The 26,414-nt window shown below is 47.3% G+C and overlaps 1 protein-coding gene across 1 annotated transcript in view; it reads left to right on the top strand.

The window, feature by feature from the left end:
• The window catches only part of DYSF (dysferlin), a 591,346-nt gene that overhangs the window by 31,065 nt on the left and 533,867 nt on the right, over positions 1–26,414 (top strand). Inside the window, exon 3 of the mRNA XM_030190967.1 lies at positions 15,750–15,841. Within this exon, the coding sequence (XP_030046827.1) occupies positions 15,750–15,841 (92 nt within the window). The remainder of the gene's footprint in view (positions 1–15,749; positions 15,842–26,414) is intronic.

Raw genomic sequence — 26,414 nt, 5'->3', positions numbered from 1 at the left:
CCAACCTACCAAATTACCACCCATCCATTCACTAATCTTTCCTGTTCCCTAGCCACTCCTAATCCATCTATCAGCCCACTCCCACTCATCTAGTTACCCCCATCCTAGAGGCATCCTGTACTAGCCTTTCCAAATTCATCCTGTCTTTAGTGCCAACCATTTAAAAATGGCTGTAGTTCAGCTGAGGTCAGTGTCCTCAGGGAGGAAGTGGGAATGGGGTAGGGGTGGAAAGTGGAGGAAAAATAAGGAGGAGGAGAAAGGAGGGGTGGGAGGAGCAGAAAGAAGAGTGGTGTGGGAGAGGAGAAGAGGTAATGAATCTATGGAGGAGTGCTATATTTTGTTTTATTTTTTATCTCCTATGTTCTTCAGAATCTCAGCTCCAAAAAGACATCATTTGAATATATTCAAAAACTGTCTCTCAGTTTCTGTTTTTGCACATTGTATTTGTGTTTTCTCCTCACTGACCAATTAATGATCTGGAAGGGCACAGGCAAACATTTGACAGATGCAAAGTTCATTGACTCTTTGAGGGTAATTTTATAAGGGAGCGCATTCTTTAGGCAGTGCAGTATGCTCCCACTTTGGCAGTATAGTAGTCATGTACTTTGCAGAGGTAGTTGCGCATACATGTAAATGACCTTTTATAAAATATAGAATGATTCGAATGTATACACATTGAAATGGTGATATACACTTCCATATCATCAAGCTGATCAATCCATAGACTGGTGGGTTGTGTCCATCTACCAGCAGGTGGAGATAGAGAGCAAACTTTTGCCTCCCTATATGTGGTCATGTGCTGCCGGAAACTCCTCAGTATGTTCTCTATCTCAGCAGGTGGTGGTCACACACAGCAGCAGCTCTGGCTAGGCCTCCAAGCCTAATCCTTAGGTTTTGTTGAGGCCTGGGGTTGAGGGCTCTTTTGAGCAAGTGCAAACCTGGTGGTGCCAGGTCCCTCCTTTTCTCCCCCCTCCCGCTGGCTCCGTTTAAAAAAAAAAAAAAAAAAAAATTTTTAAACGTCTTTAAAGGCGTTTAATTCGACGTTTCTTTAAACGTTCATTGCAGCTACTCACTGGGACACCAGTTCGTTACAGCTCGGAGCGGCAAGCAGGTAATTTTACCTTTTTATAGCGGGCAGGGGGTTCCCCGATTCTTCTCCTTGTGGCAATGGCGTCGGAGGGCGAGGGCGCAAAGGGTCGCTCCCCGGATCGCTGGAGCGCTTCTAGAGGGGATGCGGGGGTTTTACAACCTGATTCGCCCTTGATGGGTGATAGTTTAGTGACCGATGAATGTCCCGGTCGTTCCTCCGGCGTGGCGGTTTTTTCCCGCCATAAACGCCCATCCCTCGCTCCTCGCCTCCGCCATCTTGGCCGGCCACGCGGCTCGGACGGCTTCTTCGGGGCCGCCCTTGAGGTTGGAGACATTAATGCCATGAACGCCCTTAATTTGGGCGACGGCACAAAGCGGCTAAAGTTAAGCGCCGTTCTTCCCGCGCGGCTCCTTCACGGAGTTTCGCGCCGGACGCCATTTTGGATGCGCAGCATGTCTCTCCCCCGCTATTGCGAGCGCCGGTTGAGAGTGCGTCTAGGGCTGTTGCCCAGGCTGCGGAAGTGCACAGTCTGGGGGGTTTCTCCCCCGAGTTTGTTTTGCTGCTGCATCAGGCTTTCCTCATGCAAAACGCTGCCCCTGCTCCCTCTTCGGATAAAGAGGTTGAGGTTCCCAGAGGTAAACGCCCTCGGGTTGATTTCCAGGCCTTGGAGGACTTTTGTCTCCTCCGATGTAGATGAGGGCAGCGTGTCTGAGGTCTCCCAACGATCCTTTGCGGATTCCTTGGAGGAGATAGATCCCCGCTCGGATGGAGCGGATGACCCCTCTGCAGCGCGGCTTTTTAGCCCAGAGGATTTGCCCAACCTGTTGTTACAGGCCATGGACACTTTGAAGATTTCCTCTCCGGAGGACGTCTCTCCCTCAGCCCCTGTTGGCTCTGCCATTATGCTGGGGACGAAGCGCCCGCCTAGAACCTTCCACGTGCATGATGCCATGCACACCTTAATTGCGGCTCAATGGGATGTCCCGGAAACGAGCCTTAAAGTGGCTAGGGCTATGTCCCGCCTCTATCCTTTGGCTGTGAGTGAACGTGAGGCCTGTCTGTGGCCTACCGTGGATTCTTTAATCACTGCGGTGACTAAGAAAACGGCGTTGCCGGTGGAAGGTGGCACGGCCCTAAAGGACGCCCAAGACAGAAGATTGGAGGCGGCCTTAAGGTCGTCCTTTGAGGAAGCTGCTTTAAGTTTGCAGGCCTCAGTTTGCGGCTCCTATGTGGCCAGGGCGTGCCGGACTATGGTGCAGCGGGCTTCCCCCTCGGATCATTCCTTGAGGGCTGATTGGCCGGCCCTGGAATCGGGCTTAGCCTATTTGGCAGACTTGCTGTATGATGTCTGGAGAGCCTCAGCTAAAGGCATGGCTCAGACAGTCTCTGCGCGGCGGTGGCTTTGGCTGAAACATTGGTCTGCTGACCACGCCTCTAAATCCCGCCTGGCTAGATTGCCTTTTAAAGGCAAGCTGCTCTTTGGGGTCGAGCTGGAAAAAATCGTGACCGATCTCGGCACGTCTAAGGGCAAGAAATTACCAGAGGTCAGGGCTCGGGTTAGTACTCGTCCCGATACCTCCAGAGGACGGTTGCAGGAAGCCCATCGGTACCGCCCGGGCAAGTCGGGTTCCTCTGCCCCCTCTTCCTTCAAGAGGAATTTCTCCCCCAAGCAGCATTCCTTTCGCAGAGACCGCCGTCCCGGAGGTGCTCCCTCCGGTCCTCCCCCAGGGTCTCGTACCCAATGACGGGGCCTTGGTCCACGCCCCAGTGCAGATTGGAGGACGGCTGTCCTCGTTTCTGGGCGAGTGGACCACTATAACTTCAGACGCGTGGGTGCTGGAAGTCATCAGAGATGGCTACAAGCTAGAGTTCTGCCAACCCTTAAGAGACGGGTTTGTACTCTCTCCCTGCAAGTCTCCGGTCAAGCTGTGGTAGTGCAGCAGACCTTGGACAACCTGATCCGCCTGGGTGCGGTCGTTCCGGTGCCAAAAAATCAGATTGGCAAGGGACGTTACTCCATTTACTTTGTGGTTCCAAAGAAAGGAGGTTCTGTCCGGCCTATCCTCGACCTCAAAGGGGTCAATCGGGCCTGGAAAGTGAGGCACTTTCGCATGGAGACTCTCCGCTCTGTTATAGCGGCAGTGAAGGCAGGAGAGTTCTTGGCTTCCTTGGACATCAAGGAAGCGTACCTGCATATTCCCATCTGGCCTCCTCTCCAACGCTTTCTGCGTTTTACAGTCCTGAGACGACACTTCCAGTTCAGAGCCCTCCCTTTGGGTTGGCTACTGCTCCGCGGACCTTTTCCAGAGTAATGGGGGTCATAGCGGCCTTCCTGCTAAAGGAAGGAGTACAAGTCCATCCTTTTCTGGACGACTGGTTGATCCGAGCCCCCTCTTATGCAGAGTGCGGCAAAGCTATGGACCGGGTAGTTGCTCTTTTGAGCTCCCTGGGATGGATCATCAACTGGAAGAAGAGCCAGCTGCGCCCGACTCAGTCCCTGGTGTATCTGGGAGTTCGATTCGACACCCAAGTGGGCAGAGTGTTCCTGCCAGACAATCGGATTGTCAAGCTTCAGGCTCAGGTGGACTAGTTCCTAGTAGCCTCTCCTATTCGGGCTTGGGACTACGTGCAGCTGTTGGGCTCTATGACGGCCACGATGGAAGTAGTGCCCTGGGCCAGGGCTCATATGAGACCACTACAGCTATCTCTGCTGCTGCGCTGGACTCCGATGTCGGAGGATTATGCTGTGCGCCTTCCCGTGGACCCAGCAGTGTGCAAGGCGCTGAGCTGGTGGACGCAGACAGACAAGTTGTCTGCAGGATTGCCTCTGGTGACCCCGGAGTGGATTGTCGTCACGACAGGCGCCTCTTTGATGGGCTGGGGAGCCCACTGCTTGGGAAGGACAGCGCAGGGGCTCTAGTCTCCTGCAGAGGCAAGTGGTCTATTAACCTCCTGGAACTCAGAGCCATTCGGTTGGTGTTATTGGAGTTCATCCCGGTACTGGTGTTGAAGCCTGTACGGGTCCTGTCGGACAATGCCACGGCTGTGGCCTATATCAACCGCCAGGGAGGTACCAAGAGTGCCCCTCTAGCCAGGAGGCTATGAGTCTTTGCCAGTGGGCGGAAGCGAACCTGGAGCAGCTTTCAGCGGCCCACATTGCCGGAGTCATGAATGTCAAGGCGGACTTTCTCAGTCGCCATACCTTGGAGCCCGGAGAGTGGCAACTATCTGCTCAGGCGTTCTTGGACATCACGAAGCGCTGGGGCCAGCCGAGCCTAGATCTGATGGCGTCATCGGCCAATGGCCAAGTGCCGCGCTTTTTCAGCAGAGGACGGGACCCTCGATCCCTGGGAGTAGATGCTCTTCTCCAACAGTGGCCGACACAAGAGCTCCTCTATGTGTTCCCGCCCTGGCCCATGTTGGGCAGGGTGCTAGACCGGGTGGCAAAGCATCCCGGCAGGGTAATCCTGGTGGGTCCGGATTGGCCCAGACGTCCCTGGTATGCGGACTTGTTCAGGCTCTCATTCGACGATCCTCTGCGGCTGTCAGTGGAGCAGGGCCTGTTACATCAGGGTCCCGTGGTGATGGAGTATCCCTCTCCCTTTGGTCTTACGGCCTGGCTATTGAGCGGCAGCGTCTGAGGAAGAAGGGCTTCTCAGACAAGGTCATCGCCACTATGCTGAGAGCGAGGAAGCGCTCTACTTCTACTGCTTACGCCAGGGTTTGGCTTATCTTTGCAGCATGGTGTGAAGCAGGCTCACTTTCTCCCTTCACTGCTCCAATTTCTTCAGTGTTGGCGTTCCTGCAAGAAGGTCTGGAGAAAGGCCTGTCGCTCAGTTCCCTTAAAGTCCAGGTAGCGGCTCTGGCTTGCTTCAGGGGCCGCCTGAAGGGTGCTTCCCTGGCTTCGCAGCCAGATGTGGTGCGCTTTCTCAAGGGAGTTAATCACCTGCGCCCTCCTCTGCACTCAGTGGTGCCTGCGTGGAATCTCAACCTGGTGCTAAGAGCATTGCAGAAGCCGCCTTTGGAACCCTTGTTGAGGGCATCTCTGAAACACCTGACGTTGAAAGCAGTCTTTTTGGTGGCTATCACTTCAGCCAGAAGAGTTTCCGAGCTCCAGGCGCTCTCATGTCGAGAGCCTTTTCTGCAGTTCATTGAGGCAGGAGTGACTATTCGCACAGTGCCTGCCTTCCTGCCCAAGATTGGTTCTCGCTTCCATGTGAATCAGCAGCTCTGTCTCCCTTCCTTTCGTAGGGAGGACTACCCAGAGGAGTACTCCGCTCTTGAATATCTGGATGTGAGACGAGTCATCATCAGATACTTGGAAGTGACCAATGATTTCCGGAAATCGGATCATCTGTTTGTCCTGTTTGCAGGTCCTCGTAAGGGTCTGCAGGCTGCTAAGCCTACAGTGGCAAGATGGGTCAAGGAAGCCATTGCAGCGGCTTAGGTGGCCGCGGGGAAGGTGCCGCCTATCCAGCTGAAGGCTCACTCCACGAGAGCTCAGGCGGCCTCGATGGCAGAGGCCGGATCCGTCTCCTTGGTAGAGATATGCAAGGCGGCAACGTGGGCTTCGGCTCATACATTCTCCAAGCATTACCGTTTGACTGTGGCTGCACGGGCGGAGGCCCGGTTTGGAGCTTCAGTGTTGAGGTCAGGGATTTCTATGTCCCGCCCTGGGTGAGTACTGCTTCGGTACATCCCACCAATCTATGGATTGATCAGCTTGATGATATGGAAGGTAAAATTATGTATAATCATACCTGATAATTTTCTTTCCATTAATCATAGCTGATCAATCCATAGCCCCTCCCAGATATCTGTACTGTTTATATTCTGGTTGAATTTTAGGTTCAAGTTTAGCCTTCAGTTACTTCAGGAGGACTTCGTGTTCAAGTTCTTCTTTCACTTGGATTCTTCAAGAGTTGAGACGAGTTTGTGTTACAGTGAGCTGCTGCATTCCTCTCCCCTCCGTTTTACGGGGCTGGATTGAGACATAAATTCTGCCGGCACTCCCTCCCGCTTCGTGCGGCTGTAGGGCAGCTTTGTACCCCTCCCGCTTCGGCGGTGTTAGGGTCAGTCAGCTCCTCCCGCGGTTGCGGTTGCAGGATAAGCCAGATCCCCCCGCATCGGCGGGTGTGGTGTCCCTCCCCCGCTCCGCGGGGATGAGCTGGACGGATTCCCCTCCCCCACTTGTGTGGGGATGAGCTGGGTTAATTCCCCTCCCCCGTTTCGGCGGTGGTGAGCTGGGCAGAGTGTCCCTTCGTGGGTGTAATTCTCTAAGTGCTGAGTCCTGCGGATGGAGCTTTGATATCGACATACTGAGGAGTTTCCGGCAGCACATGACCACATATAGGGAGGCAAAAGTTTGCTCTCTATCTCCACCTGCTGGTAGATGGACACAACCCACCAGTCTATGGATTGATCAGCTATGATTAATGGAAAGAAAATTATCAGGTATGATTATACATAATTTTACCTTTGCCAGTGGGTTTACACAAGGGTAGACTTTCCTGCTTATAATCGAACGAGAAAAACGCCCAAGTTCCGACCTAAATCGGGAGATGGACGTTTATCTCACAAAAATGAATAATGTGGTATAATCGAAAGCCGAACTTGGACGTTTTCAACTGCACTCCATCGCGGAAGCGTACAAAGTTGACGGGGGCGTGTCGGAGGCGTGGTGAAGGCGGGACTGGGGCATGGTTATCACCCGAACAGAGATGGGCGCCTTTCGCCGATAATGGAAAAAAAGTATGCGTTTGTAGCTAGAATTTAGGGCACTTTTCCTGGACCCTGTTTTTTCACGAATAAGGCCCCAAAAAGTGCCCTAAATGACCAGATAACCACTGGAGGGAATCGGGGATGACCTCCCCTGACTCCCCCAGTGGTCACTAACCCCCTCCCACCACAAAAAATGATGTTTCACAACTTTATTTTCACCCTCAAATGTCATACCCACCTCCCTGGCAGCAGTATGCAGGTCCCTGGAGCTGTTGTTAGGGGGTGCAGTGGACTTCAGGCAGGTGGACCTAGGCCCATCCCCCCCTACCTGTTACAATTGTGCTGCTTAATGCTTAGTCGTCCAACCCCCCCAAACCCACTGTACCCACATGTAGGTGCCCCCCTTCACCCCTTAGGGCTATAGTAATGGTGTAGACTTGTGGGCAGTGGGTGTTGAGGGGGATTTGGGGGGGCTCAACACACAAGGGAAGGGTGCTATGCACCTGGGAGCTCTTTTACCTTTTTTTTTGTTTTTGTAAAAGTGCCCCCTAGGGTGCCCGGTTGGTGTCCTGGCATGTGAGGGGGACCAGTGCACTACGAATCCTGGCCCCTCCCACGAACAAATGCCTTGGATTTTTTCGTTTTTGAGCTGGGCACTTTCATTTTCCATTATCGCTGAAAAACAAAAACGCCCAGCTCATAAATTGTCGAATAAAACATGGACGTCTATTTTTTTCGAAAATACGGTTCGGTCCGCCCCTTCACGGACCCGTTCTCGGAGATAAACGCCCATGGAGATAGACGTTTTCGTTCGATTATGCCCCTCTTTGGGTGCAGCATGCAAGTATGTGTATAGATTATAAAATATTATAATTTCCATGTGTACTAGACAAATATTGCTGCAGACATAGGGCTGTATTAATGTCTGTGCCTGCCACTTACACTAGTACTTTATAAAGGGCCCCTTTTACAAAGTGGCGGTAAGCCCAATGCAGGCTTACTGCTCGCTAAAAAGGAAGTATCGCTGGGCTACTGCAGCAGCTCGACGGGGTACTTCCCACCCCCAGCGCACCGTCATATCCGGTGCTACAAAAAATATTTATTTTTGTAGTGCTGGTGTGTTCCCGGCGGTAATCGGGCAGTGCCACATGCTGCCCGGTTACCACCAGGTTAGCACTGGAACCTTACCGCCACCTCAGTGGGTGGCGGTAAGGGCTCCTCCTCAAAATGACTGCGCTGCAAGTGTTTCACTTGAAGCATGACTATTTCTTTAAAAAAAAGAGAAAGACTTACCTTTTACCAGCTGTGGTAAAAGGGGGCCTCGGTGCGCGTCAGAAACACACGCCGACGCCAGCATAGGCCCTCTTTTGCCGCAGTTTGGTAAAAGGGGCTCAAAGACAGCTAGGTGCCTCATTGTCTGTATAAAACAGGCTTCACATAGGTGCCTTAAAAGGTGGTTTAGGTGCCCCCTTATAAAATTACTTCCTACAGGGATGCTAACATTTTCATGTGCAGACCTCTTATTGAACAAAAAAACCACTATAAAGATGTGTTCCTAAATTATAGGTCAGTCTTTGGCCTCTGAAAACAAGTAAATTATTGTCTTAGACTCCTTTTAAGCTTAGGCTTCAGGCAGAGGGGACTCCTTCATGTCCATTTATGTTAAGTGTGTATAACTTCAGTAGACAGAACATATATGATCATTTGTAATAGGATTCAGAAACTTACTGTAACTGCATAAAGCAGAGAGAAATGAAATGCAAAATGCAGGAGTCATCCATTTCTGTTTACTAGAATATTTGCCATGCTAAAGCCATTAAGGGCCTCTTTTATCAAGCTGTGTTAACGGTTGCCACACGGCAATGCCGACAGAGCCGCACCAGGAGCCGCTAGTGTGGCTTGATAAAAGAGACCCTAAGATAACAATTGCTAAAAGTGTACATTTCTTTGTTTCAGACAGAGCAGGTTATATATAAGGAGTCTTTAACAAATAGAAAACAGATAAATATTATCTCTTCAGGTTACAGTAACAGTTACAGTTTGTGGAGCATTTCCTACAGAGTCAAATATACAGCTGCATAAATCTTCAGAGTTAAGTGGATTATTTCTAAGATCATTTTCAGTTAAAATTGGACCAGATAGCTATTGGTGCAGTTCTATTAATCCAGTGGAATTAGAAAAGATGGAGAGAAGGGCGATGAAAATGATAAAGGGGATGGGACGACTTCCCTATGAGGAAAGGCTAAAGCGGCTAGGGCTCTTCAGCTTGGAGAAAAGGCGGCAGAGGGGAGATATGATAGAGGTCTATAAAAGAATGAGTGGAGTTAAACGGGTAGATGTGAAGCGTCTGTTTACGCTTTCCAAAAATACCAGGAGTAGGGGGCATGCAATGAAGCTACAATGTAGTAAATTTAAAACGAATCGGAGAAAATATTTCTTCACTTAACGTAGAGGAGTGTGGTAGCCGTGTTAATCCACTCTTAAGGTTATCAATAGAAATCAAACAAAATAAAACATGGAAAAGAAAATAAGATGATACCTTTTTTATTGGACATAACTTAATACATTTTGCTTATTTCCGATCTGACGAAGAAGGGCAACCTTCGAAAGCTAATCAAGAAATGTATTAAGTTATGTCCAATAAAAAAGGTATCATCTTATTTTCTTTTCCATGTTTTATTTTGTTTGATTCACTTAACGTGTAATTAAACTCTGGAATTTGTTGCCAGAGAATGTGGTAAAGGCAGTTAGCTTAGCAGAGTTTTAAAAAGGTTTGGACGGTTTCCTAAAGGAAAAGTCCACAGACCATTATTAAATGGACTTGGGGAAAATCCACTATTTCTGGGATAAGCAGTATAGAATGTTTTGTACTTTTTGGGGATCTTGTCAGGTATTTGTGGCATCGAAGCAGCGTTTGGTGAGGTTGCCCTTTAGAGGGAAATTCTTGTTTGGGGAGGACTTGGAAAAGATTGTTAAAGATCTTGGTGATTCCAAGTCTCCTCCTTTTCGTTCTCCTCAAGACCTCAGTTTCGGGAGGCCCATCGGTATCGTCTGGGGCGAACTTCGAGTTCGGCTCTGTGGTCCCGTTTTCAGCAGAAGACTTCCTTTTGTTCTGACAAGCGCTTTGCTGGGTCCGGGCAATGACAGGGGGGCCAGGGTTGTCCCTCCCAATGATGGGGCGCAGGTCCACTCTTCACTTCCCTGTATAGGGGGTTGTTTGTCCCTTTTCCTCGAAGAGTGGGCCAAAGTAACATCAGATCAATGGGTTCTGGAGTTGATCAGAGACGGGTACAAGTTGGAGTTTGCAGCTCCAGTTGGAGATGCCTTTTTGGAGTCCCGCTGTGCCACTGCCGTCAAACGGGCAGCGGTTGGAGACACATTACAATTTTTCCTCCAGCTCAGAGCGGTGGTTCCTGTCCCTCAGGACGAACATTGTTCCAGTTGGTATTCAATTTATTTTGTGTTTCCCCGAAAAGGCGGAACTTTCAGACCGATTTTCGACTTGCGCAGGGTCAACGAGTCCCTAAGAGTGCAGCATTTCCGCATGGAAACATTATGTTCAGTCATCGTGGCTGTGCAACCAGGAGAGTTTCTCATGTCTTTAGATCTCAAGGAAGTGTACTTGGATATCTCGATTTGGCCTCCTCATCAGCGGTTTCTACACTTCGCGATCTTAGGCCATCACTTTCAATTTCACGCCTTGCCTTTTGGTCTGGCAACGGCACCTCGCACTTTTTACAAAGTGATGGTGGTGGTAGTGGCAGCTTTCATCAGGAGTGAGGGTGTCAGAGTTCATCCCTATCTCGACGATTGGCTCATCCGGGTGGATTCAGAAGGAGAGTCGACTAGTGCCTGCCTGGGTGGTAGATCTTCTGCAGTCTCTGTGTTGGGTGGTCAACTTCTCCATGAGTCATCTGACCCCCTCGCAGTCTCTTGAATATTTGGGCATTCGTTTCAACATAGTGTTGGGTTCGGTCTTTCTTCCCAACAGCAGGTGTCTCAAGCTCCAAAGTCAGGTGCGCCTGCTCTTATGCATGCCTCGGCCTCGGGCTTGAGATTTTGTCCAACTGCTAGGGTTGATGACAGCCACCTTGGAGGTGGTTCCTTGGACAAGAGCTCATATGCGACCTCTGCAACTTTCCCTTCTGAGTCGCTGGACCCCGATATCTCTGGACTATCAACGGAGGCTGCCTTGGGCCTCTGCCGCAAAACTCAGCATGGATTTGTGGCTCTCCAACATCAATTTGCGTCAGGGGATGCCTTTGGCTCCCCCTCATTGGCTGGTGGTGATCACGGATGCCAGCTTGACAGGTTGGGGGGGCGCATTGCCTCAACCACAATGCACAAGGACATTGGAGCTGAGAGCAATTTACCAAGCCTTCCTTTCCTTCCGCAGAGTGTTGGAAGGACAGCCAGTCCGAGTTCTCTCTGACAATACATCAGCAGTAGCGCACATCAACCGGCAGGGAGGTACTCAGAGCAGAGAGTTGGCCGCAGAGGCAGCCACCATTCTCGACTGGATGGAGAATCACCTAGTCCTTCTCCCTGCAGCTCATATTGCCGGGCAAAGCAACGTCCAGGCCGATTTCCTCAGCAGGCATCGTCTTGACCCGGCGGAATGGAAACTGACGGTGGAAGCCTTTTGTCTAATTTGTTGCAAGTGGGGGACTCCTCTAGTCGATCTCATGGCGTCCAGCATAAACGCCAAGGTAGATCACTTTTTCAGCAGAAGGAGAGATCTCCGCTCTGCAGGGATCAATGCTTTGCCCCAGCCGTGGCCGTCGGACCTCCTTGGCCTTTGATAGGACGAGTTCTCCTTCGGATTCGTCGTCACCATGGGTTGGTGATTCTAATAGCTCCGGATTGGCTGCACCGACCTTGGTATGCGGACCTTGGACGATTGTTAGTGGTGGCTTCATTTCGCTTACCCCTCATTCCAGACTTGCTGCATCAGGGGCCAGTGACTATGGAAGATACCTCCCGCTTTGGTCTGACGGCCTGGCTATTGAGAGGGCAAAGTTGAGAAAGAAGGGCTATTCTAACTTAGTTATTGCTACCCTGCTGCAGGCCCGCAAGTGTTCCACCTCCGTGGCCTATGCACGAGTTTGGTACACCTTGAGTTGTGGTTTCCGCAAGGTCTTCTTCGCCCCTGCTAGCTTCAGTCTCACAGATGTTGGATTTTTTACAGGAAGGTTTACAGAAGGGGCTAGCCTACAATTCCCTTCGGGTTCAAGCGGCATTGGCTTGTTTTTAGGGACGAGTGGCGAGGTCCTCTCTGGCTGCTCATGGTCCGGTTCTTGAGGGGGGCCTTACATCTTCGTCCTCCATTGCGTTCTTCGTGCCCATCTTGGAACTTGGGGGTAGATCTGACAGTGCTCCAGAAACCTCCGTTCGAACCACTCAAGTGTGCATCGGAGAAGGATTTGACACTGAAAGCGGTCTTTTTGGTAGCCATCACTTCGGCGAGGAGAGTGTTGGAGCTTCAAGCTCTTTCCTGTCGAGATTCCTTTTTGCAGTTTTCAGAATCTGGGGTTACGGTTCGGACTGTTCCTTTCTTTCTACCCAAGGTTGTTTCGGCCTTCCATCTCAATCAGCCGATTTTTCTGCCATCCTTTCAGAAGGAGGATTTTCTGGATTCGTTTGGACAGTTGTGTCTTCTCGATGTCCGCAGAGTGCTGCTGCAGTATTTGCAGATGTCGAATGAATTTTGGTGCTCCGATCATCTTTTTTGTGTTGTTGGCGAGTCCTTGACATGGGTGTCCTGCGTCTAAAGCTACCATAGCTTGCTGGCTTAAGAAAGCCATTTTTTCTGCTTACCTAGGGTCAGGTAGGTCTCTCCCGGAGGTGTTTAAAACACATTCTACGCGGGTGATGGCCTCTTTGTGGGCTGAAACGGGTGTCTTCTCTCTTTTAGACATTTGTCGGGCAGCTACTTGGGCTGCTCATCTTTCTTTTGTGTGGCATTACCGATTGGATGTGGTGGCGCAAGAGGTGCGTGGTTTGGCGCGCAGGTTCTCTCCCGAGGAGTCATACGTTCCCACCCAGTGTAGGGAGTGCTTTGATACATCCCACCAATTCCTGGATTGATCGGCTGTTGATGATAAGGGAAAATTAGGACTTACCTGATAATTTTCTTTCCTTTAGTCACAGCAGATGAATCCAGGATCCCTCCCTGTCTGGTTATATGTTCTTTCGTTCACTTGTTTTCCATATTGCAGAATTGTGATATGCAAGAGCAGAGATGTTACAATGACAGTTATATATCAGGAGGTTGATAAGGTCCCTCCTTCGTTCAAGTTGTTTGCTCCGGTTTAAGAGGCAGTTGTTCACGGTGAGGAAAGTTTGTGTTCTATTTCTTCATTCTGCTTTGGAATGTTCATATACTGAAGAGGGAAGGAGCTGGACGTCCAGGGTCTCTGCCTTCGTTCAGTGTTCTCTGAGGGGCATAATCGAACGCGAACGCCCATCTCCATGGGCGTCTATCTCCAAGAACGGGTACGTGAAGGGGCGGGACAGACTGTATTTTCAAAAAAAATGGGGCGTCCATCTTTTGTTTCGATAATGCGGTTTGTGTCAGGCAAATGTATCGGATTTGTGCGGATTTGAGCTGGGCGGTTTTGTTTTTCAGCGATAATAGAAACTGAAGGTGCCCAGCTCAAAAATGAACAAATCCAAGGCATTTGGTCGTGGGAGGGGCCAGGATTCGTAGTGCACTGGTCCCCCTCACATGCCAGGACACAAACTGGGCACCCTAGAGGGCACTTGTAACAAGTTAAAAAAAAAGTTAAATACCTCCCAAGTCCATAGCTCCCTTTCCTTGGGTGTTGAGCCCCCCAAATCCCCCCCAAAACCCACTGCCCACAACTCTACACCATTACCATAGCACTTATGGCTGAAGGGGGCACCTACATGTGGGTACAGTGGGTTTTGGGGGCAGTTTGGAGCACTCCCATTTACCACCACAAGTGTAACAGATAGGGGGGGATGGGCCTGGGTCCAACTGGGTGAAGTCCACTGCACCCACTAACAACTGCTCCAGGGACCTGCATACTGCTGTGATGGAGCTGGGTATGGCATTTGAGGCTGGCATACAGGCTGGAAAAAACGTTGTTAAAGTTGGTTTTTTTGGTGGGAGGGGGTTAGTGACCACTAGGGGAGTCAGGGGTGGTCATCCCCGATTCTCTCTGGTGGTCATCTGGTCATTTAGGGCACTTTTTTGGAACTTGTTCATGAAAAAAAAGGGTCCAGAAAAAGTGACCCAAATTCGTGGTAAAAACACCTTTCTTTTTTCGATTTTCGGCCGAGGGCACCCAGCTCTCCTCGCCGACAAACACGCCCCAGTCCCTCCTTCACCACGCCTCTGACACGCCCCCGTCAACTTTGTTCTTTCCCGCGACGGAGTGCAGGTGAAGACGCCCAAAATCAGCTTTTGATTATACAGAGATGGGCGCCCATCTCCCGATTTGGGTCGAAATCTGGGCGCCCATCACTTTCGAAATATAAGGCCGACTATCTCCTCCTGCTGGTAGGCAGATACAACCCATCAGTTCCTGGATTCATCTGCAGTGACTAAAGGAAAGAAAATTATCAGGTAAGTCCATTTTGGCGCAGTTATTTGCACCACGTTTTCATTAGTGCAAATGCCAGCACCTAAATTTACGCGCGACCCCATCGCCTAAGCACTGTTCTATAAACTGCGCCTAACTTTAAGCGTGGTTTATAGAACAGCTCTTTTTTCCGCACCAATTCTTTGGCCCCTTGACGTGACCGGAAAAAAAAAGTCCATTATAAACTGAAACGGCACTATGGGCTAAAACAGATATCTAACACTTGGAGTCCAATAAAAATGAAGGTATTAAAAGTTGCTGTGGGAAATTAAAGCTAATGTCCTTCCTCCAAAGTGCATATGTCAGCGAGTGGCAACAGAGCTATGCTTGGAGAAAATACTGCACATGCCCACACGTATGTATTTAAATGAAACTTGGTGATAGAATAATAGTTTACAAAAAAAATGTGTATACTCAGGGGTGTGCTGGTAAATTTTTAACAACAGGCTCTTTCTCCGGAAGTAGCCAGCTCTGCAGTTAGAAGGGCCAGGGGTGGCCGGGGGGGGTGGGGGGTGGGGGTGGGGTGGGGGTTGGGGAGCAATACTTGCCTCTCTCTCCTCCCTCCCTTCGTGCGGGCATGCTAGGCATACCTTTGCTGGCAGCCAATAAATGGACTGCCACCACTCCCAACGTCTTGCTCTGAGCAGCATGCTGGAACTTTTCTCACATGCTTGAGAAGTCCCAGCCTGCTGCCCAGAGCTGGAAACAAGGAGTGGGGAGCAGCAGTAGTCTATTTACTTGGCTGGCAGGGCTCAGCATCCCCACCAGCAAAGTAAAAGAGAATTCAGCAGGGGGCCCAAGCCCACATTTTGGGAGCCAGTTGTTAAAGTAGCCATGGAGGGCCCTACTTTAACAACCGGCTCCCAAAATTCTTAAAAACTTAACAACTGGCTCTTGCGAGCCTGTGAGAGCCTGCTCCAGCACACCACTGTGTATACTTCATGCTCCCTCAGGCCAGTTGTTTTTCTTAGGGACAGACTTAATTTAAATATAATAAAAGCTTGATAAATGACTCACTAATTAAACATCATTGTTAAATACTACTACATACATTTTTGGAGGGGGCCACATATTTTGAAAGGCAGGAAATATAGATGTACATATCCCTTTTCATTGTGATGTGCTGCTGTTTCCAGTTTGATAATCCTGTGCCTGTGATCTCACTGATCCCAGTTTGAGTGAAAAGGCCATCCGGAGAGAAGACAAATAGAATTAGAAGGGAACTTTTTCAGTTATTTGTGTTGCTGGTCAAAAGCTGAACTAATTCTGGTCGGTACTGACATGTTGCACTAAAATCTTTAACTAGATCCATCCTTTTCCTTGTCCTGCAGGGCTTTGACTGGGATTTAAAAGGTGTGCCTCTGGATTCTGCTGCTGATCTTCATGTGGTAGTGAAAGACCATGAAACTGTGGGAAGAAATAGGTAACTAAGAAGTGATAAATGACTAGAAAGATGTTTTCCATTGGTCCTTCCCGTTCAAAGAGCAATTCTATAACGTAACACCCGCATGTCTGCTCAGCCTGAGCATGTAAATGTACAGAATACTAGCATTTTCTTGAGTTATGTACCCCTGCATTCGTAAGTGGCAGCAAGGTGACTGTGCTGTTCTTTAATGGTACACATAGGTGGCACAGTGTGTAAATTCATGGGTGGACCATGGTCAGGGCTGTCAGCACTGTTCTCTCTAAACTGTCCTATAAGCTGCGCCTCCAACTGCATTGCCATTTGATGTATGGGAACACAATGTTAATAAGCAGTGGAAAGGAAGAAAATAACTACAGGTTTGATTGAGGAATCAAATACGTGTTTAAATACTATTGAAGAGCACAAAGGAAGTTGCAGATACAAGCGAACTGCAGAGGAATAGTATATTCTTTACAATTTGCGTACCAAAATGAAGTGACAGAAAAAGTGGCAATAAATTCAGCATTTAGCTTGCAGAGGCAAGTGGACTGGTATCTCGAATAGTGAAATCGTAAATCTAAATACATGGCCATCTAATACATGGCCATCTTTATAGGAAAAATTGTGAACTGAAGACTGTTTTGTAAGGAACCGCAGTAAGAAAAAAAGAAAAAGGAAAACAACAAAAGTATTTAAGAACTGAATTGTGGTAGTATAAACAGCATTATGTGTATGGGATATCTCTGTATTTCTTCAAGTATTGTATGTTAAGGTAGTTGAAGTGATCTGGATGAGTGTGGGAGAGTGTTTGTAAGAGGTATAATAGAAGAGTGGATATGTAGGAGGACTGGGTAAAATGCATTGTAGCATTATTGTATAAAATTAAAACGTAAATGTTTTAAAAATTTGATACAAATAAAAATAGAATTGAAGTTTATATATTGTAATTACTTTGTAGAAGAAATGTATATTCATCAGGGATAGCCCGAAATCCTGACCTGTTTGCAGCCCTTGAGAACTGGAAGTGAATACCACTGGATTAGGGGATATGAGAAGGGTAGCATCCATAATTCAGAATTTCTTGAGGATCATTCTGACGGACTTACATTGAAACAACTACATTCCTCTAACAAAGATTTTTGTATAAATTAAATCGTGGCAAAGGCTCTTAAAAACATTATTGGATACACATCAGCTTGCATCAGAATTTTGATGGAAAATCAAGCAAACAATATACTTCCCAGGGTTTGAAGAGACAGGATGTCACTGAGGGGCCTTTTTACAAAGGTGTGTTAGGCTCTACACGCACCCCCTGGCAGTAATTTCAGATTTGGCGCTGCCCATAACGCCTGGATGATATATTTATTTATTTCCTCCCACATGCGCCGTTTTTGGTGGTAATTGGCAGTTGGCACGCACTGACTTGTCACCACCCATGTAGCATATGAGCCCTTGCCGCTAGATCAATGGGTCATGTTAAGGGCTCAGGCTGGATTCAGTTTTACCGCATGCCCTTTTCCTGTCCCATTAAAAAAAAGCTCTTTTTTCAGACACGGTAAAAACTGGCCTGGCATGCACCCAAAACACACGCCTACACTGCATCGGGCCATTTTTTTAACCACGGCTTAGTAAAAGAACCCATGAATCATTTCTCATTACTGAAAACTTCCTAGTCCCTCCATGTAGCCAGACAGAATGCTGATTCTGTGCCCTATCAAACATATAAACGGCGAGTGACCGTACTCACTTGCAAATGCGCAGTAGAGACTTCCCTCTCTGCCCCGCCCCCGCTTCAATACGTGATGATGGGGGCGGGACAGAGAGGGAAGTCTCTACTGGCATGCTGCAGACGTCGGAACCACTCCCCCTCCCCCGGAGTCGCCGCCGCCCCTCCATCTGGCCCGAGCACTATGAACTTACATCAGCACGCAGCAGCAGGCACATCAGCAAAGCTGCCGTCGGGCTTCCTTCTCTGCCTTTGTCCCGCCCTCGCCGACGTTACGTCACACGAGGACGGGACACAGGTAGAGAAGGAAGCCCGCCCCGACGGCAGCTTTGCTGATGTGCCTGCTGCTGCATGCTGATGTAAGTTTACAGTGCTGCTCGGGCCGGGTGGAGGGGCAGCGGCAGCGACTCCGGGGGGGGGGGCTCGGAACCCCCCCCATTCCAAAAGTAGCCCGTTTTCACGGGCTCAACGGCTAGTATTTTAGAAGACAGATAATGACATGGCTGAAGTATACATGACAGTGCTTAAACTTGCTTCTTACTTATGCAGTACAATCTCTGAAGTAACGAAAGTACTGTCCTAGTTTAACATTCCCTTGAATAAGATTTCAATATATTGCATTTGGGTTTCAAACTTATTCCAGTAATTGCATTTGAAATGCAAAGGAACCATATTTCATACTCCTCTGTGGGGAAGGAAATGAGGACTGCTGGGATTTGAACATTGAAAGTAGATTGAAAGCAGAATAGCAATATGAAGTCAAAAGGAGCGTCTCCTGCTTCATCATGTAATTGTCACTCCCACAGAATGCTGATAATAGAAACTGGGAAAACATGGCAGCCTTTATGGAATTAACTCCAATGGTGGAGAGAAATTTAATTAAATTATACTGTCTTGTAGGCTGCCTATCCTGTAAAAACCTGATCACGTTAAAGGAAAGTTAACCATGTCTGGAAAAGAAAGAAGATATTTTTGTATTTTTATTGAAGCAAGCACTGCTTTTGTATAACCTGTGCTAACTTAGGGGGCAATTGTATTGTGTCCAAATTAATTGAAAGTACATTTACATTAATTTTAATTGTGTGGACTACTTGAAAATACACACATTTTATCTTTGAAAATGACTTCACAAACATTTCACATACATTCACACTTTCCATTTGGTATGCATAAAAAAAAATATATATATATATATTTGTTTTTTTGCAAAAAATGCATGCATACTCTTCAAAATCTAAAACTATACACATAAATATATATGTACAAGCACTATAGAAATGAAAAGTAGTAGTAGTTCTAGCAGGATAAGGACAAACCTTACCCCAACTCTACACCAAGAACCCTTCTGCTTGTTATGTATAAGTGTAGCTTATACATATTTTTTCAAGGAAGTGTATAAAGAGTAACAGTAATGGTGTAGATGGGAGGACCTCAAGTGTCAAACTAGTGACTGCCATGAAACTAGTAACTTATTGGAGCATGCATACTAAAGAAGCTGCTGCTGCTGCTAAGCAGTCTTTCATTTTTTGCTCAGCACCATCAATGGTCTATCCCATCTAAGGGATCCTTTTACAAAGCTGTAGGAAAAAGGGCCCTGTGGTAGCAGTGGGAGTCATTTTTCCTGCACAACAGGGCCCTTTTACCGCAGTTGGTAAAATGCCCCCTCCCCAATATGTCCACACGGTAAGATAAGTCTTACTGTGTAGCCATACGGCAGGGAACACTTACCACCACCCAATGAGGTGGCGGTAAGGGCTCCCACAGTAACCGGGCGGTAACTGGGCAGCACGTGGTGATGATTACTGCAGGGTTAGCGCCACTCTGGGAAAAAAATATTTCCTGGAGCGCCAGAAATGGCATGTGCTCCAGCCGGAACTACCGCCAGCAGCCACGTTGGGCTGGCAATAGTTCTCTTTTAGTGTGCGGTAAGCTTGTGTTGGGCTTACTGCCACTTTGTAAAAGACCCCCTAAGTAAGTGTGGAAAACAAATCATCAAAATCTAAAGGTGTTGCTAAAAATTCAAAACACCATGATTCAAAGATCAGTCAGTCTCTATTCAATACAACAGCAGAGGTGACTAGACTTACTGGATCAGCCTACAGATCACTATACAGCTGTATGAGATAAGTGATACATTTTGCATTTATGAACACATTCTTTATTGTTTGTGTGGGTTCGAGCATTATTCAAGGAAAGTGTTGTACTGAATGATTAGAGACTTTGAGTGATGGTGTTTTGAATTTATAGCATCACCTTTTGATTTTGGTGATTTGGAGGTACATTTTTGATATGATGCCTAAATCCAATTTTGGACATTTTGCTGAAAACGTCAAAAAATCAAGTTGTGAACATAATGATTTTCGAACCAGAAAAATGTCTGTCTTTTTGTTTCAAAAGTGGCTATTTGCTAGATGTTTTGTTCTCAGTGTGTTTTTCTTTTGTGACCATTAAAAAATAAACAAATAAAAAAAAATCCAAGGGAAAACACACAAAACAAGCCATTGGGGTGTATTTGGGGGGGGGGGGGGCAGCATTCTTAGTAGACTGGCCACACAGATATCTCAGCAGAGCAGCGGGGCACCCTAGGGGGTGTTGCAGTGGCTTTCACATAAAAAGTCCCAGGTACACATCTCACCATTATCCCCTTGTCAATACAATGAAGCCCTCCAACCCCCCCACCCAAACCTACTGTACCCAACTAACATAGTAACATAGTAGATGACGGCAGAAAAAGACCTGCAAGGTCCATCCAGTCTGCCCAACAAGATAACTCATATGTGCTACTTTTTCTGTATACCTTACCTTGATTTGTATCTGTCTTTTTCAGGGCACAGACTGTATAAGTCTGCCCAGCACTAGCCCTGCCTCCCAACCACTAGCCCCTTGATTTGTATCTGTCATTTTCAGGGCACAGACTGTATAAGTCTGCCCAGCACTAGCCCCTTGATTTGTATCTGTCTTTTTCAGGGCACAGACCATATAAGTCTGCCCAGCACTAGCCCTGCCTCCCAACCACCAGCCCCTTGATTTGTATCTGTCATTTTCAGGGCACAGACCGTATAAGTCTGCCCAGCACTAGCCCCGCCTCCTAACCACCAGCCCCTTGATTTGTATCTGTCTTTTTCAGGGCACAGACCATATAAGTCTGCCCAGCACTAGCCCCGCCTCCCAACCACCAGCCCCTTGATTTGTATCTGTCATTTTCAGGGCACAGACTGTATAAGTCTGCCCAGCACTAGCCCCGCCCCCTTGATTTGTATCTGTCTTTTTCAGGGCACAGACCGTATAAGTCTGCCCAGCACTAACCCCACCTCCCAACCACCAGCCCCACCTCTGCTACAATATATATACCACTACAATAGCCCTCATGGCTGCAGGTGTTTGTTATATGTGGGTACTGTAGGTTTTTGGTGGGTTTTGGAGAGCTGACACTTTCCACTGCAAGTGTACTAGTTAGAGTGGAATATGGGCCTGGGTCCCTTTCTCTACAGTGCACTGCACCGACTACTAGGCTACTCCAGGGACCTACCTGCTTGCTGCTCTAATAGGAGTGACCATAACATCTGAAGCTGTCATAGGGGGTGGTATGTGCTGTTTCTTTCACATCTTTGGAGGGTGACAAGGGGTCATTGACCCTTGAAGGAGTAAGAGGGGTTCATGCCTTAATTTATCCAGTGGTCATCTGGTCATTTAGGACACCTTTTTATGACTCAGTCATGATCGAAACAGGTCTAGACCAAAATAACTTTTAGCTCCGGACGTTTTTGCTTTGTTCCATTATATGGCAGAAAAACATCTAAGTATGGGAACACCCAAATCCCGCCCCAACGCACACCCTTGTGATTTGGACACACTGCAGACAAACTGCGTAGAAAAATGTCTTAAAAATGGGTTTCGACAATAACGATTTGGACGTTTTGGACAAAAAAAATGTCCATCTGCAGTTTTGTGCCTCTTTTTGGATGTTTTTCTGTTTTTTAAAAAAAATGAGCCCCGTGATGGCTTCCAAGTTCAATCATATGCATAAAAATCTCCATAAAAATGATAAACTCTAGTATATCAAATAAATTGAAGTCTCTTAGAAATGCTTATATTCAAAAAGGGAGAACTTCGCTTATCATTTGAAACAATTCTCAATCTTCCCGTCCAACTTGCTGGTCAGTGTTTTGCAGTAACATCACTGCTTCAGGATCAATATAATGGATCATTTAGACACATTGCATGTGAAACAATTCTCCCCTTAAAAGCCTATACATACATTAGTGTGTGGCTATTAATACAAAAATTAAAAAATCAGCCATTTTATTTCTGCGCTAAAAATGGCCTTAGCTTACGGGAAAGACCCACATAAGGACACAATAAGACCACTTTTTAGCACTGCTTTGTTAAAGGGCCCCTTAATGTCTTTGAATTCAGCCCCTACCCTTTTAAGGGCCTGATGTTCTCATTCGTAAGAGTTTTCCCATTTTGCATGAAGGGAATAAAAAAATGCTTAGTAGACAGGTCCCTTAAGACTGTCGTTAAGTTGAAGAGGAAACTTTATAACCATAAGGCTTATCATGATGGGGAAAAATAGTATAGAAGCAATGAGGCTATTGTTATTTTGTCTTGCCTCCTAAAAAGATTTGAACTGGTGGTAACCGTGGATACAGGGAATATCTTAAAACTGAAATATTTAAGGTGCCCTTTCACAAAACTGCGGTAAGCACTAATGCATGTTTACCAAAAAATTGCACACTGGGACACGCTGAGGAATCCTGCAGTAATTCTGCCTTGTACAGGGGCTAACCATGCACTAAAAAATTGTTTTTGATGCAAGGGGCGTGTCTGAGTTGGAGAGTAGTTGTGTTCTGCACTAATTAGCTACATTACCACATGCTAACTGATTAGTGCAGGTTTAGCATTTGAGTCCCTACTGCCTACAAAATATGTAGTGGTAGGGGCTTATGGGCTAGTGGCCATGTGCTAATGTGAACATTAGCATGTGGCCATTATTGAAAAATTCACAAAATCAGCCATTTTGTCCCAGTGGTAAAAATGGCCTTAGGGGTCCTTTTACTGAGGTGCGCTGAAAATTAGTCTAGGCACGTGTTTTGGATGCATGCAGATTCATTTTTCAGCACACCTGTAAAAAAAGCCGAAAATGGACGTGCAGCAAAATAAAAATTGGCATGCATCCATTTGGGTCTGAGACCTTACCACCACCCATTGACTTAGTGGTAAGATCTCACATGTTAACTGGGCAGTAATCATCAATGCGCTTACAAATCTGATCACTGCCCGCTTAGTGCCATGTGCCGGAAATTAAAAAATATTTTCCAGCGTGATTAGCGGACATGCGTAAAAAATGAAATTACCACCCGGGCCTTGCAGTAGCCGGGTGGTAGTTCAAAATTGACGCATGTAGGTGTCACGCTTTCCAAATCAGGAACTAGGTTAGTGAGCCCTTGGGCCACTGCCGAGGAGTGGCACTGGCAGGCAAAACCACCCCACACCAGGAACAAGACAGAACTCAGATAGGAACAGCAAGACTTCATCTGCACTAGCCACCCTTCCCCAGGAGTTGAGCCCCTGGCTGCAGCTGGCCGACAGGACTTACAGGACAGGGTAGGAACTGGAAGCTGCAAGCAGCCACTAAAACAGGGAACAAAAGCCAACAAACACTGAACAAGAAACACACTCAAACAGAAACTAAACACAAAAAGACAAACAAGGAACAAGTCTAGGAAACAAACAATAACCATAAGCTAAACTACACACAGACTAACTAGCATCAGACAAGGAACTAGAATAAAAACCAAGCTAGGCAGAAGTGCAACAAGCACCAACAAACCAGGGCCTTGGGTGATGCAAAGGCAAAGCAGAGAGTTTCCAAATGGCTAATGAGCCCAGCAGCAGCTGAGATTCACTGCAGCAATCACCAGGCAGCTACAGGTGCTGTGCAGGCTCAAACAAGACAAGCAAGTGTGGCAGGCCGGAAGATCCGGACTGGACTTGGCTGAAGTCTGGAACGGTAAACAGCACACAGACAATCCAATGCAGCCACCAGGCCTGGCCATCAGGGGGCGAGATGACTGAGAGCCTGAAACCAGGGCATGGCCGTGACAGTAGGACATGTGTAGGCGCCTACACGGCTTAGTAAAAGGGCCCCTTAGTGCGTGCTAAGGCCACTTTTTACCGCTGTTTGTAAAAGGGCCCCTATTTGTTTGAATATTGGTTACACTTTAGCTGTAAGGATATGGCAACAATCTAAGGGCCCTGTTTACTAAGGTGTGCTAGGATTTTTAGCGCGCGCTAACACTAGAGACATCCATAGGAATATATGGGTGTCTCTAGCATTAGCACACGCTAAAAACACTAGCATGCCTACAGTGTGGCTTAGTAAACAGGGCCCTAACTTTCAACCTGATTTTTGCTCATGCACTTGGCTATATATAAATTATAGTATATTTAGCAGAAAAAAATAATCTAAAAAAATTTCCTAAAGGAAAAGATTCTTGATGAAGCAGACTTGCTGTTTCCAGACCAGGATCCCATAATTACTTTTTGTAGAGGTTTTTCCTGTTGGGAATGTCTGCTCCCTACCCCATGAGAAAGCAGCAGGATTTATTGACTTATATCTTGTTTACATAATCTTAACAGTTTCCTGAGCTGGTGTAGCAAACTGCAAATTGACCTCACTGCTAGGTTACTTTGTAAAAAGCAATTTTTGCATACAGCTTCAGAAATAATTTTGCCAAAGGTGATCAAATGGCACAGAGTATCAGTGTGCATGGCCTGTTGGGGATTTTAGCAGTTTATGCATCTCTAGGAAGAGTAGCCTAGTGGTTTGTGCAGTACTCTTTGATCCTGGGGAACTGGCTTCAATTCCCACTGCAGCTCCTTGTGATTCTGGGCTACTATCCAGCTTATAATCGAACGAGAAAAACGCCCAAGTTCCGACCTAAATCGGGAGATGGGCGTTTATCTCACAAAAACGATTAAAGCGGTATAATCGAAAGCCGATTTTGGACGTTTTCAACTGCACTCCGTCGCGGATGCGGACAAAGTTGATGGGGGCGTGTCAGAGGTGTGGCGAAGGCGGAACTGGGGCGTGGTTATCTGCCGAACAGAGATGGGCGCATTTCACAGATAATGGGACAAAAGTATGCGTTTTTAGCTAGAATTTAGGGCACTTTTCCTGGACCCTGTTTTTTCACGAATAAGGCCCCAAAAAGTGCCCTAAATGACCAGATGACCACTGGAGGGAATCGGGGATGACCTCCCCTGACTCCCCCAGTGGTCATAAACCCCCTCCCACCACAAAAAATGATGTTTCACAACTTTTTATTTTGACCCTCAAATGTCATACCCACCTCCCTGGCAGCAGTATGCAGGTCCCTGGAGCAGTTGTTAGGGGGTGCAGTGGACTTCAGGCAGGTGGACCCAGGCCCATCCCCCCCCTACCTGTTACAATTGTGCTGCTTAATGCTTAGTCGTCCAACCCCCCCCGAACCCACTGTACCCACATGTAGGTGCCCCCCTTCACTCCTTAGGGCTATAGTAATGGTGTAGACTTGTGGGCAGTGGGTTTTGAGGGGGATTTGGGGGGCTCTACACACAAGGGAAGGGTGCTATGCACCTGGGAGCTCTTTGACCTTTTGTTCTGTTTTTGTAAAAGTGCCCCCTAGGGTGCCTGGTTGGTGTCCTGGCATGTTAGGGGGACCAGTGCACTACGACTCCTGGCCCCTCCCACGAACAAATGCCTTGGATTTATTCGTTTTTGAGCTGGGCGATTTCATTGTCCATTATCGCTGAAAAGCAAAAACGCCCAGCTCACAACTTGGCGAATAAAACATGGACGTCTAATTGTTTCGAAAATACGCTTGGGTCCGCCCCTTCACGGACCCGTTCTCGGAGATAAACGCCCATGGAGATAGGCGTTTCTGTTCGATTATGCCCCTCTATGTAAACCTCTTTGAATGTAGCTATAAAAACCACAGAAAGGCAGTATATCAAGTCCCATTCCCTTTCTTGATTTGCCCTTTTTTTTTAAAATGCACATGATATTATGAGATCATGATGTTATGAGAGTATGTCCTAAAACCAGCAACAAGGAGTGAGGAAACAGAAGATGAGGAAGCCAAAGCTGAATGATGTAAAAAAATCTTTTAATTGCTTCCAAAGTACTGCAAACATACAATCAAAGGACATGTTTTGGCTATCATGCCTTTGTTAGGAACCCTTGACATGCACAGTACACTAAAATGTAGCAGTCACAGAAGTGATGATTCAATTCACATCAATCCAGGATGTGCCACACAGCACAGGCGATCAATAAACCAGCAGCATTTTGCATGCAAATCAGACATGTCCTGCCTTAATGTGTTAAAGTGCCAATACTATTTTGGAAGCTCTTTCTAGGTATCTCTACCAGTCAGTAAATAACATGAAGGGCAGTTCTATAAATTGGCTCCAAGATCTAGGCATCCCAATGCCATGTGCATAGCACCAGTTGTATAATAGCAAGTCAGTGGCAGTCATATGTGATGGTGCCTAAGTCATGTGTGATGGTGATGGTGCCTACAGTGCACGTATGTAGTAATTCTATAAGGCTCATGTTTATCTTAGAGACATGCCCATGAGCCACCCATATTCCACTCAAGCTCATATCCCCTTCGCACATAAGTGCCAAGCTATTTTGACGCATGTTATAAAATAGCACCTAGGCATGTAAGTGCCAATTAGTTGTGCCAATCATGCCCATAAGTGCTATTAGTCTATAACTTACTTGCACAGTTGGGGCTTGATTCTATATATGGTGTCACAAAAATTTGTGTCAAAAAAAGCGCTATTCTATAAGCATGCATAAAGTTAGCCATTGTT

Source organism: Microcaecilia unicolor, chromosome 2 (assembly GCF_901765095.1).
Source record: "Microcaecilia unicolor chromosome 2, aMicUni1.1, whole genome shotgun sequence".
Taxonomy (NCBI): Eukaryota; Metazoa; Chordata; class Amphibia; order Gymnophiona; family Siphonopidae; genus Microcaecilia; species Microcaecilia unicolor.
The sequence above is the reverse complement of the archived record's forward strand: the minus strand, read 5'-3'. Positions and strand labels throughout refer to the sequence as shown.